This window comes from Sceloporus occidentalis, unplaced genomic scaffold, assembly GCF_023333645.1.
Source record: "Sceloporus occidentalis isolate IW3139 unplaced genomic scaffold, rSceOcc1.0.p SCAF_4, whole genome shotgun sequence".
Classification (NCBI taxonomy): Eukaryota; Metazoa; Chordata; class Lepidosauria; order Squamata; family Phrynosomatidae; genus Sceloporus; species Sceloporus occidentalis.
Window position 1 is genome coordinate 81,311,897 of NW_028316984.1, and position 17,612 is coordinate 81,329,508.

Consider the following 17,612-nt stretch of genomic DNA (forward strand, 5'->3'; position numbering starts at 1 on the left):
TACAGCAATGTCATAAAAATAGTATCCCTTTGTGCCAAGCACCTGCCACATCTTACATCCTAATTCTGTTATATATTGCAACTCACAGGATTAGCAAAAGCAAGGCACAAAAACCTACTTCTCATGGGCTGATTCCATACGTACAGAATATGTTTCCTATTCTTTCATGAAGGCATTCAAATGCAACAAATATACATTCTAACCTTACCTGTAATAGCAGTTGTTGATGGATCATGCTGTGCCAATGTTAGTCGTATGCGGGCCAACATACATTCTCTTTCCAAATCCTGTAACTCTAATATTTCAATCTGACTTCCCCCTGCATCAAAATATAATTTATATGTACTGTGATAAGTTCAACATTCAGTTTTTGAGAATCTGAACGCATAAACAAGACAATATAAAGATAATATTCAGAACTTAAATAATAAAGAAAGAGCAGGTGTTACTAGTTCAGTTTTAGTCAGCCCCAAAATTTCATGTAGATATCATGTAGATATCCTCACATCAGATGTTTTCAATCATCCCCCAAATTTTAAAAAATTGAGCACCAATAATCAAATAGAGAGGTTAATTTTTAAAGTCAAATTAAAACCAACATTTAGCCAATTTTATATTATACTAAGGACCATTAAGCTTTGTTTGGTAATAAAAAAACAGTATCCTCCTTTTCTCTCTAAACAAAAACTGAGCAATACCTTCAGGCTGGGAGACTGTAGGGTTTCCCTACAACCCTTCAGGGAGGACAGGCTACTGAAACTGCCCCAGAACTCCAGTGACAACCGTAGCAGCTCCTATAGTACCCGAAAGTGCCAGAGTGATTTTCCACAGCAGAGCTTTGGGGGACTCCACATACACAGTATTCTCCTGAAGGCATTCTGAAACAGCAGTAGTAACAGCAGAAACTGGCCGAGATCCAACTGCTGATCCTAACTAGAGGAGACCAACTGAACATATGTGTTGACTTACCAAGTTCCCACTGATTTAATGGGACAACTAGGACTAAGGTTTTACTGAGGGAAGAGGAAGGAGGGTGTGGTGCTTTCAGAGATAGGAAAGCAGCAGAAAGGGATCAGCATTGTGGATTACTGTAAGTAATCATGTGTATTCCCACTTTAAACATTTTGGGAATAAGCCTTTAATATGATAAAGCACTGCTGTTGTAATGTGTCTTAAGTCATTTCTGACTTATGATGACCCTGAGGCAAACATATCACAGGGTTTTCATGGCAAGAATTATTCAATTATTTGCTTCGCCTTCCTCTGACTTGCCTAAGGTCACCCAGTGGTTTTTCACAGCTGAGTAGGGATTCAAACCCTGCTCTAAAGTCATGACCCAATGTTCAAACCACTAAATTATGCAGGCTCTCATAGTAAGGCTTTCCTACCATATTTCCTCTGATAGTGTTACAGCACCAGAAGAAGGTACAACTACTGAAGGAAATTTACACAGCCATGCTACACTAAAAATAAATAAATGCAGAAGCCCTTTTAACTTGGCTTTTGTGTCCCTTTGGCTTCCTATAAAAATTCTTGATTTTGCACAGCTCTCACTCACTTTACTCCCACAGCAGCTCAGGGAAACTTTTCCCACTGCACAACTATTGTTATAATTTTAGATTTTAATCCATAGGATACATACTGGTACAACATGCACTTTATATCAAGAGGAAACTAGTTAGCTATCATACTGAAATACTTCTGATCACAGAGTAAACAATAAGTATGTCGATTAGATATCAGAGCACAGAAAGACAGTACAGCTAGATATCAAATCAAATATACAAATTACCCTGGAAACCCTGTAGGTCTGACTTAACTTAAACAATCAGAATTAAATGGCACAATCTGGAAATTATGTGATCACTCTGAAAATGAGGAAGAATAAACAAATACTCACTTGGGGCAACAGCACACTCTCCATCATGGCTTCTTTTAGGGGACGCTCCTGGACGTTCATACTAGTAAAAGACAGAGCAAATACACTAAACTGAAGTGAGTGCAGAGAACTGTAGATTCTACAATTCTGCCACTATTCTGTAATCAAGATCAGAACTGTCTATAGTCCTCCCAAGATCTCACTGCATGAATATGTTGAGTAGTATCCTCAGTTTTTCAGTTTGTGTCAGCCCTATTATGATTCAAGTATTTATGGCTCCAGAGGAAAGCTTAAACATGTGATATGATTCTAGTGCTTACGTCTGCAGATGCCAAAGCAGAATCATGGTACAATATATGAGACTCTCAAAGACCACAGCAGAAGGAAAGCTTATCATCTTCCTTATCATCTTCCTCATATTAGTATTTCTCACCATCCACAGTCTGCATATCTTCAATTTTACCTTTGCCATTTTGTCCCCCACTTAAGCCATACTCTTTCCCTCCACCACTCCCTTCTCCTTCTGTGTCATGTCTTTTTAGATTGTAAGCCCGAGGGCAGGGAACCGTCTAACTAAAAAGATTGTATGTACAGCGCTGTGTAAATTTACAGCGCTTCATAAATAAAGGTTAATAATAATAAATAATAATAAAAGCTTCTGAATAGTAAGATAATGCAAATGGATTAACATATGCAGAACAGCCTTCCAACTTTGTTTCTGTTGTTTTTTGGTGGGTTTTTCGGGCTGTGTAGCCATGTTCTAGAAGAGTTCGTTTCTGACATTTTCCCAGCATCTGTGGCTAGCACCTTAGTTGGCCTTTATGAGAGACTGCCAGTAACAGCATTAACATATTTTGGGGGGGGGGGGGGAGAATCATTACTCCAAGACTACCAATTGCCATGGCAACTCTCACTTTAAATCTGTTGTTGTATACCTTCAAGTAATTTCTGTCTTATGATGACCCTAAGACAAACCTATCATGGGGTTTTCTTGGCAAGATTTGTTCAGAGGTGATTGGCTTTGCCTTCCTGTGACTGAGAGTGTGTGACTTGCACAAGCTCACCTAATTGGTTACGATGGCTGAGTGGGGATTCCAACCCTGGTCTCCAATGTCAAAGTCTAACACTCAAGCCACTACACTATACTAGCTCACTGCTTCTGACTTTAAATATACCTACTATATAAGCTAACTGCTAATATTCCTAACCTTCATATTTAAATGATAACAATTTTGTCTTTCCTTTCTCCCTTCCCCATCTCTTGGTTCAGATGCTTCACCTGCTCCACCAAGCAGCCCTGTTCCATTGCCCCCAACTCAGCCACCTTGCTTGGCCAGTTTGCCTTCTCCCTCCAGCTATCTCTCCCTTCTCCTCTGCTAACCCTAAGTAGCTCTCATTTTTTCTCTGAGCACTACACTCGCTGGTCTCCATCCCTTCTCCTAGCAGAACTCTCAACACAGCTGGTGAGATAGCTGTCAGGAGGCAGTGCTGATGGGAAGGAAGCAGAGCAGCAGAAGACATTGTAAAAATCTACCCAGACAGAAATTTTAGTTCGGAAAAAGAAGACATGTCCAGGAAAAGGAGAATGTGCAATAACTCTAGCCAAAGTGAAAAATCTGGGGAAAAAGAGAAGTTCCATACCACTGCCCCTGAAGCTGGCTGTACTATCCATGCATATTCAGGGCGAATCAATCGCAAACAATTAAGAGCTGCAAGATAACAGTTGGCTTGCTTTTGGAGTCCAGCAAGTGTGCGAACCTCTCTGCCCAGGCGCATTCCATATTCAAACATAACCGTTCCAGCTAAAGAAAGAATAAAATAATCCATCAAAATAGCTACATTTTCCCTAGCCTGAAATGTGCCATTGTCAGATGGAATCAGTCATGGTAGAAATAAGAGGTATAATTCAATTTGAACTCTTATCTATAATCTAAGACTGGTAGACAAATAAAAATAGCCAGTACAGGTACACTTGTAAAATGTCTGCAAATTAGGATAGGAGATATTGCTATGCGTAAACGTAGGCCAATTGATAAAATATTTGGGAGTCTTAGAGCACAACAATTTTGTATCAGTCTAACTATCCTGGCTTTTCTCAAAAAACTGGGTCTAACAGCTTAGTGGGGATGCTAAGATTTTTATAAATGATCCCCAGTATTTTGCCACTAAAGCTACAGTTCCCAGGATTTCCAGGAGAAAAGAATCTACTGGCAAACCAGAAGACTAAGTCCAGTATTAACACATCATCTCAGCACATAAAAACAGCAAAGATATAGAGATAGAAGCCTGTGCTTTATGTGCAAGGTCAACAAACAAGTGTCAGTGCTTGAAGCAGGCTGAGTGCACCTCAGCTGATCTCAGAGAAATCTTCTTATATACTAAAGTTAACTAATATTGATAGTTATATTGATAATATAACCTCATTTTTAAAATCCCTCACAACACATCAGAAATTAATTCTTCATGGTGTTGGCTTACACAGCATGTTAGCATTGCATGACCAAGTAAAAGATTTTCATGCTTGCTGTTTCATTCTAACTAGCAACCAATGATTTACAATTACAGTTGCCCCTCCGTTTGCACGATTTCAGATCTGCAATCCTTGCTTACTCGCAAGGAGCAAACGGAGGGGGTTAAAATGAGGTGTGTGCCCACATGCACCCCCATTCAAGACTTTGGGGCTTGAATATCTCTGAGTTTCTAATTTTTTTGGGGGGGAGGGTTTCCTGGAACGGATCCCCACAAAAACAGAGGGTTGACTGGACTCTCCAATCAAGAATTGCAAACCATCGCCAAAACTTAGTTTGTGATTGTAATGTAGAAACAAACACAAATTTCAATTGACCTGTACGGCAAATCTTCATCTAGTAAATGCCACATAAACAAGTATCTGAACAGCTGAGGCAATTCGTTAAACAATCATACCTTTCCGGTAGTTATGGCGATAAACATGGAAAGCATAAAGCAATTCATAGTAATTGTGGGTCATCAAATCTACTGCCCGAGCACGATACTCAATTATTCCCACGACCTATAACACAGAGAATACTTATCAGATACACATGAAGATGTCTTCGAATTTTCCCTTACTCCCATCAAACACACCTCACACCATTCTGTAACACTCAATATTTACCTCATTGTGAAGATTCACATATGGGAACTCCACAAGATCCTGGAGCTGGGACCGCTCACAGAGAACTACAACTAACTGACGTAAACAATCCAATTGCCTAGGAATGGAGAAAAAACAACTCTTTTCAATCACTATAATAAAATGAGTTGTTTGAAAAACAAATATATTTTATAACTAAATATTCATAATCAAAAGGGTTATGTTACAGTGTAAGTTGTTCTTTTGGTCTCCAAGAAATAAGCCACTGATTAGCTGTAAAATCCAAGAAAGATTTGTATTACACTTACTACAAAATGTGAGAGGGTTGGTCTCCCTACACTTTATACTATAACAGTGTTGCCAATTCATTTTCTACCAATATGTAGTGATTTGTCATTATCAGGACTAGTCCAAGACATTTTGCTGCTACTTTTGTCATGCTGCTGACATTTATGACTTATGACAACCCTAAGGTGATCCTATTATGATGTTTTCTTGACAAGATTTGTTCAGAGGGGCTTTGCTTTCGCCTTCCCGAGGCTGAGAGCATATGACTTGCCCAAGGTCACCAGTGGATTTCATGGCTGAGCTGGGAATCAAACCCTGGTCTCCAGGGCCATAGTCCAAAGGTCAAACCAGTACACCATGCTGGCTCTCTCTTTTTGCCCAGGTCTAGCTGCACAACAGCCAACTGAGATATTTTGGAACATAGGGCAGAAAATCCTACAAGCACCTCTCTCTTCATCCCTGACAGTAAAACTTCAACCAATTTAATGGCTAACAGTTCACTACTCTTTCATATTTCTAAAAAATCTCCTGCCTAAGACAACCACCTCACCCTACCTTGATAACGTGATGGAAACCATTTGAACCAGTTTGCACAAGGACATTCATCATTTCCTCACTACATTTAGTAAGGAACACATTTCATTAGTTCAACACTGAAATGTGTTGAATGGTTGAGACTGTGGTTCAAATATAAAAGTTCTATCTTTAATATACAGTCTAGGGTGGGATACAGACCACCAGAAAGAGGCGACCAGGAGCCACCTCTCTTTTCCGCGTAACCGCGCTGCAGCAACCAAATTGTGCGGTGCGGCTATGCGGAAAGAAAAGGAGCGCTGAAAAGCAGCTCCTTTTAGCGCTGCCACAAACTGCCTGCCACACGTGCCCATCTAGACGGCGCACAGCAGTGACGTCACAGCTGTGTGCGCCATGTATACGGCGCCACACAGCTGTGACGTCCCGGTGACGTCCTAGGGTTGTGGGGCGTCTGAAAACAACACACTGAGGCAACCTTAGCACATCGCCAAGACGTCCTAAGGGCCCATTTGTATAGGGCCAAGGATGGCTTTCAGATATGCAGAGAGGTCCAGAAACACAAGTGTCAAATTGCCAATTAGAGCTGTTCGTTTCCTACTACTTCACCCTTCCCAAAATACCAGAAACAAAAAGTACTCCCATGCTCCACTGAGTTCTCTACAGAAAGCTTCAAAGAAGATTGAGGCATATCAGACAAGCATTCATTCCCATTTACTTGCATCTTTTCATCTCACCACTTCTTTAAGTCTGGCTCTGGTGAAAGTCAGAAGTGGCAAGAATTTCTTTTGCTGCTTCCAACCTTCTCTATTACCCAAATGTATGGTGAAAACAGACATCCCTTTCCCAAAATTCTCTGCATATGCCAAGAAAGTGCAATGTGTACATAACAACTAGAAGTAGCAGCTGGCTGCCAAGCCTCTGCAAAATCATGATAAAGCTGCACTGTTAACCCACAATCTAATGCAACAGTCCATCAGAGATACATCCCTCTGACCATCATACAGTCTTCAACACATTTTATTCACACACAATAGAGAACCCCTTTCATAAATGGGAATTCTATATACATCAATCATACTACAAGATATACAAATGAGGATGAATCAGTCTATGAATCTATCCTGACAGTCATTTAAATAAACATTTCCTTTAGAAAAGGCAAGCAGCAGCATTATGAGGCATTAGGAATTATAGTGGTTCAGCACTTGTTTTCTGATAACTCTGGATGCCAGCTAAAATGAAAGGCCACTATCATGTTTCCCATCAAGAAAAACAAGTACAGTGGTACCCCGGGATACGAATGCGCCGCCTTACGAAATTCCCGGGTTACGAAAAAAAATTATTTAAAAAAACTGTTCCGCGTTACGAAAGTTTTTTCGGGTTACGAAAAAACTTTTGGTGCTTTTCGGCGCTATTTCGCACCAAATCGCGGCTTTTCCCCATTAGCGCCTATGGCAATTCGGCTTGCGAAAGCCTTCCGGGTTACGAAAAGGGCAGCGGAACGAATTAATTTCGTAACCCGGGGGACCACTGTACTTTGACAATGGGAACTGCCAAAAAAGACAAGTGAAATCAAATTTCAGCTGTTTGTGCGAATGTTCCCTGTATGTATAAACACATGCCACTTTAGATCCTTGCTAAAGTTTCCAGCTATCTTTAAGAATGTAAACATCCTTCAATGATTAGTACTTTATAAATAGCATGTAGGTATAAACTGAAAGATAGGGCAATATTACCTGCTGGAATCTGGATTATGGGTCAAAGCTTCATAAGCTTGACTGTTATGTCCTAAATCCAGGTGGTGCTTGAAAATGCAAGTCCTCAAGGTAGCCTACAAAACGAACATGCAAATATGGTCATTACAAAAACCTAAAACCAGCTAGAAAAATAGATGATGCTTTAACAGTATAAAAATGGGAAGGGTGGACATCTCAGAACTGGGGAGAAATTACTTACTTGACTTCTCCAGTCATCAGCTGCTTCTGTGATTGCTAAAGTAGCCAGCTGAATTATCAGCTCAGGCAGACCAATGGTATCCAACAGACGCAGAACCTGGAGAAGGGCATTCAATCACGAACGTTTCACAATTTGCATTGCTCCACTTTACAAAACACAAGTCTCACCCACAATGTACACCAATCCCAGTGAGTATATGCAGTTGAGGAAAGTGAGGATAGTGAGGTGAGAGTGCCGTTTGGAGTTTTGGTGTGAAGTTTTGAACAGTAAGAAAATCTGAGTACACTGGGTTTCTTTTACCTATCTAGGCTGGAGGAATGGGAAAGGTAGAAAGCAACTGCAGTCTTGATGTTGCTGGAAGGAAGAGGTTTCCTTCACCTGCTTAGAAAGGGAAGTGAGAGGAGGAAGAGGAAGAAATCTGGATCTTCATTTGGAGGAAGGAATTTCCTTTGCCTGCTTAGCGGGGGGGGGGGGGGGGGGAGGGAATGAGCAGGAGGAAGAAACAGAATCTTGAAGTTTTGGTATGGCTGGATGGGGTTTCCTTTGCTTGTTGAGGAATTGGAATTACATCACAACTTCAGCAACACAACCTCAACATAAAGCAAGACTTGCTTGAACTTGAACTTTTTGTGAAGCTTTCAGCAACATAAATGTTAATAATTTTTGCATGGCAACAAAAATACCTTGTCATAATACTGAAGCCTTGGAGTTGAAGCCATTTCTACATCCTCAGACCCAATTAGCCTGTCTAAAAACTCCTCTTTTCCAACTTCTGAGGCTGCTTGGCAGAAACACTCCAGAGCCTGGAAGAAAAGAAGAAAGGTTAGCATTTTTCAAATACTGCAAAATGAATCAGATCAGCCCTATACTGGACAACTACTACTACATAACTGATACTTAAATGTCACTTCTCATTGTAGAAGAATGGGAAATTAATTTTAATTTTCATTCAAAATATGAAATTACAACAAGGGATCAAAAGTTCCTAATATAGCTTCCAGTACCCACAAAAAGCTTTTACTCGAAGGCTGGGGAAAAACATTGTATCACCCTACCAAGAAAGGTGAGTGTTCTGTTTATTGTTGTTGTTATATGCTTTCAAGTTGTTTCTGACTTATAGTGACCCCAAGGCAAACCTATCACTACGTTCTCTTGGCAAGATTTATTCAGAGGTGGTTTGCCATTGCCTCTGAAGCTGAGAGTGTGACTTGCTCAATGGCTGATTCAACAGAGTTGTAGTCCAACACTCAAGCCATTACACCACGCTGGCTTTAAGGGTTCTATAGTTAAACTCATTTGAGTAAAGAACACAAATTCTAGTGTAGGTTTTTTGGCATTTATTTGTTTTCAGAATTACACAAATCTGGACTGGCTTGCAGACATCATACTTTTCAAAAGAAACTGAGAATCTCCTGTCCTTTGCTGTGACAATTACTACCCAAATCAACTCTTTCTTTTTATCTGTCAATACATCCACTGCTTTGCAAAAATGAGAAAGTAGTATAGAAATCTATTTTTACCTTGTGCCCTTCTCCCATAACAAGGTAGCAGCGTCCCATCATAAAGCGACATGATCCTACATTCACATGACACCAAGGTTCCAGCAAACGAATATATTCCTGTCACAAAAGTAACAATCAATAATCAGACAGAACAAGTTTTTCTCTTAATTTCCGCATCCCCAATTAACTTTCTTCAGTGAAACCCAATTAAAAAAATATGTGCTGGCAAGTAGCTAGGCTGGATTCTGGGTTTGGATCCTAGGTTACAGTAAGAGGAAGTCTGCCCACAGACTGTTGCAACTGACAGATGCGACAGATTCTTCTTTCCCCACAGAAAATTCCAGAGGACTGAGAAATGGTCTGGAGAAGTATACAGATAGTAAGGGATTGACAGAGATGCTGGTGGTAATCAATACAAAACCACTTCTCCTGGTTTTGCCAGTGGGATGCTTCTACCCTGATTCAAGTCCCCCCAGAAACAGGGAAAGTTCCTTTAAACATGGAAGGGTAACCTGGAATTGGAACCCTACTGTTACCTTTTATAGACATGGGCAGTTTTAAGGTGTGGAACATGAGGATTTTCCAGATATTGCTGGACTGCAACTCTGATCAGCCATAGGCAGTACAACCAATAGCAAAGGATCACACATTCACCATCCCTGACTTAAAGAATAATTTACAAAACTTTCCACAATTGTCTTACCTGCAATTGAGCATACTGACACGCTCCCATCAAACATTCAGGGAAAAGAAAACAAGGATTACTTGGCCACCTGAAGACTATATAAGGAATATAAGTACTTAACTAGATGACAAGACAGTGGGTTCCAGATTAATATAAAATAAGCCTTAACGTTTTTAAAAAAAAATAATAATCACATTGTTCACAGCTGGCACAAATGCACACACAAATGAAAATGCTGGTATCAGGGAATCAGAAATGGGACATAAAATGGAAAACGTGAGGCCAATAAATAAATAAATGGCAATAATAATAATAATAATAATAATACCATGAGAACAACAGGTAGTAAATATCTTAGCATTTCCCCAACAAAGTTACTCCATCAGTTTCATCCTATAATTTTTTGTGGTAAACTGCTTAACTAGGCCTTGCATCTAGAGCAGATGGACGGTTTACTGTATGATCCATCATTTCTCTGATCTCCATGTACTTCAGAGGTGTTCTCTCTAATCCAAGATAAACTGAAAGGTCAACATCTACTATGTTATAGACTAGATGAAAATATAGCTTCATTCCACTGTTCAGATAAAAGATGCAATTGAAGGATACAAAAATTGCAGTAGATAACCGCAAATAGCAGAAAACATTTGAGGCCAACTCAAACCCGCTGCATCCAGGGCTGCATTAGACTGGAACAGCTGAGATATTGTGTGCTTTCGGGCTACTTCCTGAAAGAAGAGCTCCACAATAGTCTGAGGGCCAGACACTAAAAAAAATATTTTGAAGTGTTGTTAGTATCAAGACAACAGTGCAATGAAAAACTGCTTCTCATGCTTTTAGGCTGCACTTGTCACTTACATGTATAAAATGATGACAGTAAACAAATTCCAGAAATTAATTCTCAGTTTAATTGTTATTCTGTCTTTCATTTCCAATAAATCCACACAGAAAAGAATAGACATGGATAATCCTGTTACATTTTATAGAATGGTTAACTTAAAAAATTACAAATTCTTTGGTTCTGGTTCTGCATCAGTTTCCACTTTTAAACAAAAGCTTGAACAGAAATGTATGCTTTTCATGGACACAAAATGTCCCACACCATTTTGTAAACACTTGCCCAACATGTATATTTTTGTAATCATCTCTCTCTAATGTATGACGGTAGAAGCATCTACCAATGCACACATTTATGCATTTTCTAAAAATCAGAGGACCTCTAGATTCCCCAAACCCTTCAAAAAAGTCAAAAGATAGTCAAAGAGACAGACAGTTTTACAGTCTTAGTAACTGTGCAGGCAGAAAAGTTGTATCAGAACCAACATAGAAAGAGGAAAAGACCAGTGAGAAAATTGGAGAGTGAGGAGAAATAGCAGACAGAAAGGAAAGAACACAAAAGTGGGAGGACCTAAAGGATTTTGAAATAATATGCAATGCCCAGTGAGTTTCTTGTTTATTTTCTTAAAAAGATAGTTCAATTATGTGACTATGTCAAATTGTGAATAACCTAATTTAAAAAAAAAAAAAGATTTCCAACTCTTAAGTTGGGTACTTCTGGTAATATGTATTGATTATCAAAATAATGTGTAACTAGTTAGATATATAAAACTTTATCAACATGATAATGAATCCCACCTCCAAAGATATCTTTTCATCTTACCTAGTTTGAGTGGTGCTAGAGTTGTAGAATCTGTCAGTTTTAATACAGAAAGATGCTGTAAGTTGGATTCCCTAAGGACAGATAATATTTATAAGGTGAGATAACTAATTTTATATTGTGACACCAGACTAGTCTACCAACTCATCATCACAAAAAAATAAATAAAGTATGATGAGTAGAAGAGACATTTTGCATTCCAAAAACACAATGAGGTTACCACTAAATAATCAGGAAAAATTCACTCTATTTTATACACGAAAATCTTCAAATGGCAGCTTTTACTGGTCATGTTGGTATGGAACACTTCCAACATATAACAAAGCTTACCCCTTGGTAAACAGCCTCCCAAAGAAGTTAGGTTTCCCCCAGAAGTTATCTTTATATGAAAATACTGCTCATGAGAAAATGGCATAATAAATGCAATATAAGGTTCTACAGAAACAGATGTAAATGGATCCTTAGACTAGAAATTACATTCAGGATGCAACAGGTATAAGCAAGAATGCAACTTCCTTCTTGTTACAAAAGAATTTTAATTATCTCCAGAATATATTTTCTGGGAGCATTTTATGTTTTAAAGACAGACAAACATATTTTCTGCCACAAAATTCCATGTAAATCTGATTCTGCCAATTCTGACCAAGGTCATCTTTGATGAAAGCAAACCATCTTGTTTGGAAGACATTGATTTCTGTAAAGCAGCAGTAAGTTAACATGATTCTGAAACAGTTCTGACAGGTCGAAGGCTTTCATGGCCGGCATCCATAGTTTTTTGTGGTTTTTTCGGGCTATGTGGCCATGTTCTAGAAGAGTTTCTTCCTGACATTTCACCAGTATCTGTGGCTGGCATCTATAGTCCTGACAGGAGTTAAGCTTGCCTAAATTAGCTACTTTCTATTATCAAAATGTCTTTCACCAAATGATGGGAGATGGACTATGCCTTCTTTTCATATTAGAAACAAACCAAACATTTAAAAAACTTACAGTTCATCAACTGGAACATCTGATGCCAAACGCTGACTTGCCCACCTGATCACATAATAAGATAATAGCAAAAGAGAAGTACGATGCAGCAGATTCTGCTGAGTGTGGAATAGCTGGCCTCCTCCCAAAACCACCTAAAACATTAATCATTAAATGGAAAGCAATGGTCAAGAAATTTTATACCATTTAGAATAGAGGCAGCAAATGTATGATTGCAAATCCTTGTGGTATCATCCTCCCTGCCTCAGGTGTAACAGAAGAGATGAGGTAAAATTTAGAACCAAGACTAAAAGGGAATCCAAGTCTAATCCTTTCCGATAAATAGTTCATGTCAGCAAAACCAAACAGCAACAAGCATCAGCCTAACAGACTTTATGCCAGAATGTATCTTTCTATACAACCCAGTGCAAGTTTTAATGTCTGCAGGGAAGGGCTTCACAGGTATGTTTGGTGAGTACTTCGGAAAAAGCCTTCTCCATGGCAGCTCCAAGACTGTGAAACTCCCTTCCATGGGAGGGGTTGTTGGCTCCTTCCCTGCTCTCTTTCCACTAACAGATGAAGACGTTTTTATTCAGGCAGGCCTCTGAATATAATAATAATAATAATAATAATAATAATAACAACAACAACAACAACAACAACAATAGCATCCCGCCTCTTCCTTGGGATTTTAATTATGGAGTAGTAGCATATCTGTAATGTTGTGTGTTGTATTTTTAATCTTTTAAACTATATTTTTAAAATAAAGCTATTATTTAATTCTTTTAAACTTTTATAAAATAATATTTTAACTTTATCTTTTTTTAAATTAATGTAAGTTACCCTGAAATCCCATCTTGGGGAAAAGGTGGGATATAAATTCAAAGAAATAAAGTAATAAAGTAAAATATAAATAAATAAATAAATTGCAGCAATTTATACAGCGCATTATAGTGTTTCTATTTTTGTTCAACAACTATCTCCTTTATCAGAAAATATATGTTCTTCTTCTAATTATGTGCACTATGTTTTGGGATTCCTAAGGATGGAAGTGCTTGAGACTACACAGTCACCTCTAGGTTATACTCACAGCATCTCCAAGCCGCAGTAAGAGGTGTTGTAAAATCAACAAGTCCCGACAAATAAAGAAGCGGGTCATAGACATCTTGTACACACACCGACATATCATATTGACTGTTGTGCTACTACCATAGAGCTGTGAAAGATGCATGCGGACATTAAGGGGCTGAACTATGGAAAAGAAAAAAAGAGAAAAAAAGATGAAACGGCAAAAATGTACGTCTACAGGTGTAAGCAGTTTCCACTTAGTCAAAATGACAGTGAAAGGAAGGGTAGGTCTTGTCTCTCACCAATATTGAATCCTCTTTCCATTTCCATATCTGTCTCATAGTCCATTTCACGAATAAGCACCCCAATAGCACTGATCGGATTTCTGATCTCCTGTAATTTGCTGTTAATATCCTCCATCAGATTCTCCCTACAAGAGAACAAATGATATGTGATGAGCAAGCATAAAATATATTGAGACATTACAAATCATGAATCAGGACAAAAGACAAACTGCTTCCCTTGCCATCATCAGGATATGAAACTATAAAATACAAATCAATTTGAAACTACCAAAATCATCAAGATACATATGCCTAGTATCAATGAAAAATTAACTGCACATCAAAAACACTGCATTACTCTGAATTTATGTGCCCACCATTGAGCCAGAGAATTTTTTTTTTAATGCGAACATGACCCAAACTTGTTTAAGCCTTTGCTAGAAACCCAGTGTTCCAGCTGTTTGTTAATCTTTTAAGGAGCCACATCTTTCAGCTTCTTAACAGAAAAATTACTGAAGCCTTAGGCCCAAAACACACCAGCCAAATAAAGCAGCTTCTGGCCACTTTGGGGGTGTGGTTTTTAGATGACAAACTCCCCCCAAAGTGGCCAGAACCCGTGTCAAAGCTGCGCTTACTGGGCAAGAATGGGACCTTTTAGGAGCGGATTAAATCCGTTCTTGCTTTCAAAGTGAGCTGTGTAGTCGCTATGCTCCTGGTGCAATTGTGGCCAGAGCAGCCAGAGGCCCCTCCTTCTGGGACTGGTAACATACACAGATCCTTCTGGGACTGACAAGAGACCGGCAACATATATGGCTAACCCGTCCAAAAACAATTAGTTTCTAAGAGAAAGTATTAAACTGGATACGCACATGTTACAGGGCAAACTGTACGCTACAAAGCAGCTATAGTATTAATTTTCATGGTAAAAAAGAAAGTAAAAAATTTTCAAAGAAAGACCTCATAGCATCTTTTTTAAGAGCAGCAAAATCGAAAATCAAAAATTTTTGGAAACATTTAAAGATCTCTCTATACAATTAAGGCTAAATTGGGGGGGGGGGGGGCAATCCCAGAGCATTATCAGAAAAGTTAATACAAAGTCAGATTAGCAAGAGAAGAAATTAAGAAAAATATTTGAAGAAAACTGGAGCCTTTTATTGTTTAAGCTACTCATGAAAACTCTGGACTCAAACCACCACAGGAACAAACATCTTTTTGGGGAAATGTGTTTGGAATAATACAAATAATATATGATCTATCAATCGGTACTCTGAAGATGGACTATACCCACAGTGACCACCAGTATGTCAGCAGAGAAGCTGATAGGTCCCTTCTTTCTTCTTTAAATGCCCAAATAAAACTTTTGATACCATTTTAAATTTAAATTTAATTTTAAAGGGGAGAGAGGTCTGTAATTGAAAGTAAACAGAAACCAAATCGGCCATAAATATTCAGAAAAATTGAAAGAGAAGAAAAAGATTTTAGAAGTGAAAGAAGGGACACAGAAACTGTACTAGCTGGCAAGACAGCGTAGGAAAAAAATGAGGGGGAGAGAAAGGAGTGGACAAAATTACATGACCCCTCCCTCTGAAGCTAGCGTGAGAAGCATACAGCTGACATATTTATGGATTGTTCCTCTGCAGCATTTTAAGAATAATGTGGTATATATTTAGGCTCACAAAATAAGATCTGCAAGTGAGAATGAGAGGAAGAGGAAGCTGATTTGCATACTATGGCCCCATACAGACAGGCCAAAATAAAGCTGCTTCGGGTCACTTTGGAGGTAAGCTGTTTAAATGATCCATGCGTACTAAGAGTCCGGAAGCCGCGCCAGAGCCACGATCCAGTCCTAAGGACTGGAGTGTGGCTTTGGCGCGGCTTCTGGGCTCTTATGATGCATGCATCATTTAAACAGCATACCTCCAAAGTGACCTGAAGCAGCTTTATTTTGAACTGTCTGTATGGGGCCTATGTTATATTTGTATGTCAATGGAAAAAAACTTGTACAAAAAAATAGAATAAGATTATTTAAATTAAATGTCCATCTCACTGAGCAGACCCCTTGCCAGGGTTGGAGATTGCAGCAGAGCACATCAGGTCAAGGACAGAGGGATCTCCTTCCTCCATCCGCACCTGGGCTCTTTGGCCTTTAGTGCCTTCAGCCAGATATGGCTGGGCTGAATTCTTCTTTCATGTTGGAGTTGGGCTTAATTGCCTCACAGCACAGCAGCTTCTGAACTGTCTCTCCCTGCCTGGCTTTGTTTCAGCCATTGGAAAGTCAAAAGGATAGAGCAAGACTAGACAAAACATAGCTGTTTTTGCAGGTAGTTGCCAAGGCAGGAGAGAACAGATCATGAATATAAGAAAAATAGAAGAAATATTAGAAGAAATATTAAAGTGTTTAAGACAAAGAAGGAGGAGAAAAGGAAAAACACAGCCTACTCGGAGCGAGGCAGGAAAAAGACTGAGGGATGGTGGGGGTTGCTCCCTCTGGTGGTGACTCCTTCAAGTCTGTTTTTCCTGCCTATTTCGGAGCAAGAGATAGAATCAACCCACGTTATAGGATGTTTCCACCTCCATTGCTGGAAAAGGGGAAACCAACAAAATTGTAAGAGTAGTTCTTCATAAGGTATGACACCAACTCGGCTGCTTCTATCATCTGAGAGAGGGAGGGAATTAACCCTAGAATTTCCACCAACCAGAACTATGTACACAGTACATCCTTATAATATTCAATCTACTTAACAGTTTAAGAAGGAGCACATCAATCTTTATAAAAGCATACAGTGCTGAGAGCCCATACATACGTGTCATTAGCAATCAAATCTTTAAGGATCTGTTCTGCAGCTCTCTCCGGAGACTGAAGACGGCAGCAAGCCATTTCCATTGTGAGTGCCATCTCCACATTAACTGATTCACCAATTAATTGAAGGCATTGAACCAGACTCACAAGATCATGAGAAAACTCAGATTCTGCAACCAAACAGTTGTGCTCAGAATGTTATTTCAAAATGAAGACATCAGTGACAATAAAATAACTAACTGTCTTGGAAACACGGAACGATGACTGCAATAAGAGCAGACTCAAACTTATGTTCTACATTCTTTACAACAGTCAAAAATGCCAATATTATATTCACCAGTATCTACTCAAGCAAGCAGAAATTCTAAAATAAGGCAGCAAGTAATCTTTAGTTATCTCATACGGTGCACATTTTAGAAATAGTTAAATTTTACCAGTCCAGTCTTGCAACTGGTGATTTACCAAGTAGAAAATACAACCGTTGCAAGCACTTGAGGAAGGAGTCACTAAGAAGGTGATCTTGTTAGCAGACAAGATCAAATACTAAGGACTTTATCAATTCGGTTTCCTCATCCTTTCAGCTTCTTGAGCTGAGCAATAACCAACACATTAACGGATCTGGTAGGAGACTGAGAAAGGAGCAATGGTAGGAAACAGCAGTTCCAGAAACAAATACTCTTTGGTGTGAACAGTTTTGGGGGAGGGAAGATTGTGAAGTGGATGAAACTTGAATGGTATTTTCCCTCCTCAGCTCTGTTTTTCCAGATGAAAAAGACTGTGTTCTAGATCTTCTCAATGGTCAGCAGAATATCTTGGCCAGTGAGAACATAGCAATCAATGGTTCATTTCTCATGCATTTCTTGGTCTTTTTATTCAAT

General features: G+C 39.1%; 1 protein-coding gene across 2 annotated transcripts in view; it reads right to left on the reverse strand.

Moving 5' to 3' along the window:
* The window catches only part of NUP160 (nucleoporin 160), a 49,598-nt gene that overhangs the window by 9,856 nt on the left and 22,130 nt on the right, over positions 1 to 17,612 (reverse strand). For both annotated transcript variants that reach the window (XM_089520526.1, XM_089520527.1), the window contains 16 exons: positions 16,739 to 16,904; positions 13,953 to 14,080; positions 13,673 to 13,833; positions 12,604 to 12,737; positions 11,620 to 11,690; positions 10,569 to 10,725; positions 9,978 to 10,047; positions 9,293 to 9,391; positions 8,456 to 8,575; positions 7,773 to 7,868; positions 7,553 to 7,647; positions 5,016 to 5,112; positions 4,805 to 4,910; positions 3,521 to 3,681; positions 1,901 to 1,961; positions 209 to 319 (listed from right to left, as the gene is read on the reverse strand). In XM_089520526.1, the coding sequence (XP_089376652.1) occupies positions 209 to 319; positions 1,901 to 1,961; positions 3,521 to 3,681; positions 4,805 to 4,910; positions 5,016 to 5,112; positions 7,553 to 7,647; positions 7,773 to 7,868; positions 8,456 to 8,575; positions 9,293 to 9,391; positions 9,978 to 10,047; positions 10,569 to 10,725; positions 11,620 to 11,690; positions 12,604 to 12,737; positions 13,673 to 13,833; positions 13,953 to 14,080; positions 16,739 to 16,904 (1,833 nt within the window). The remainder of the gene's footprint in view (positions 1 to 208; positions 320 to 1,900; positions 1,962 to 3,520; positions 3,682 to 4,804; positions 4,911 to 5,015; positions 5,113 to 7,552; positions 7,648 to 7,772; positions 7,869 to 8,455; positions 8,576 to 9,292; positions 9,392 to 9,977; positions 10,048 to 10,568; positions 10,726 to 11,619; positions 11,691 to 12,603; positions 12,738 to 13,672; positions 13,834 to 13,952; positions 14,081 to 16,738; positions 16,905 to 17,612) is intronic.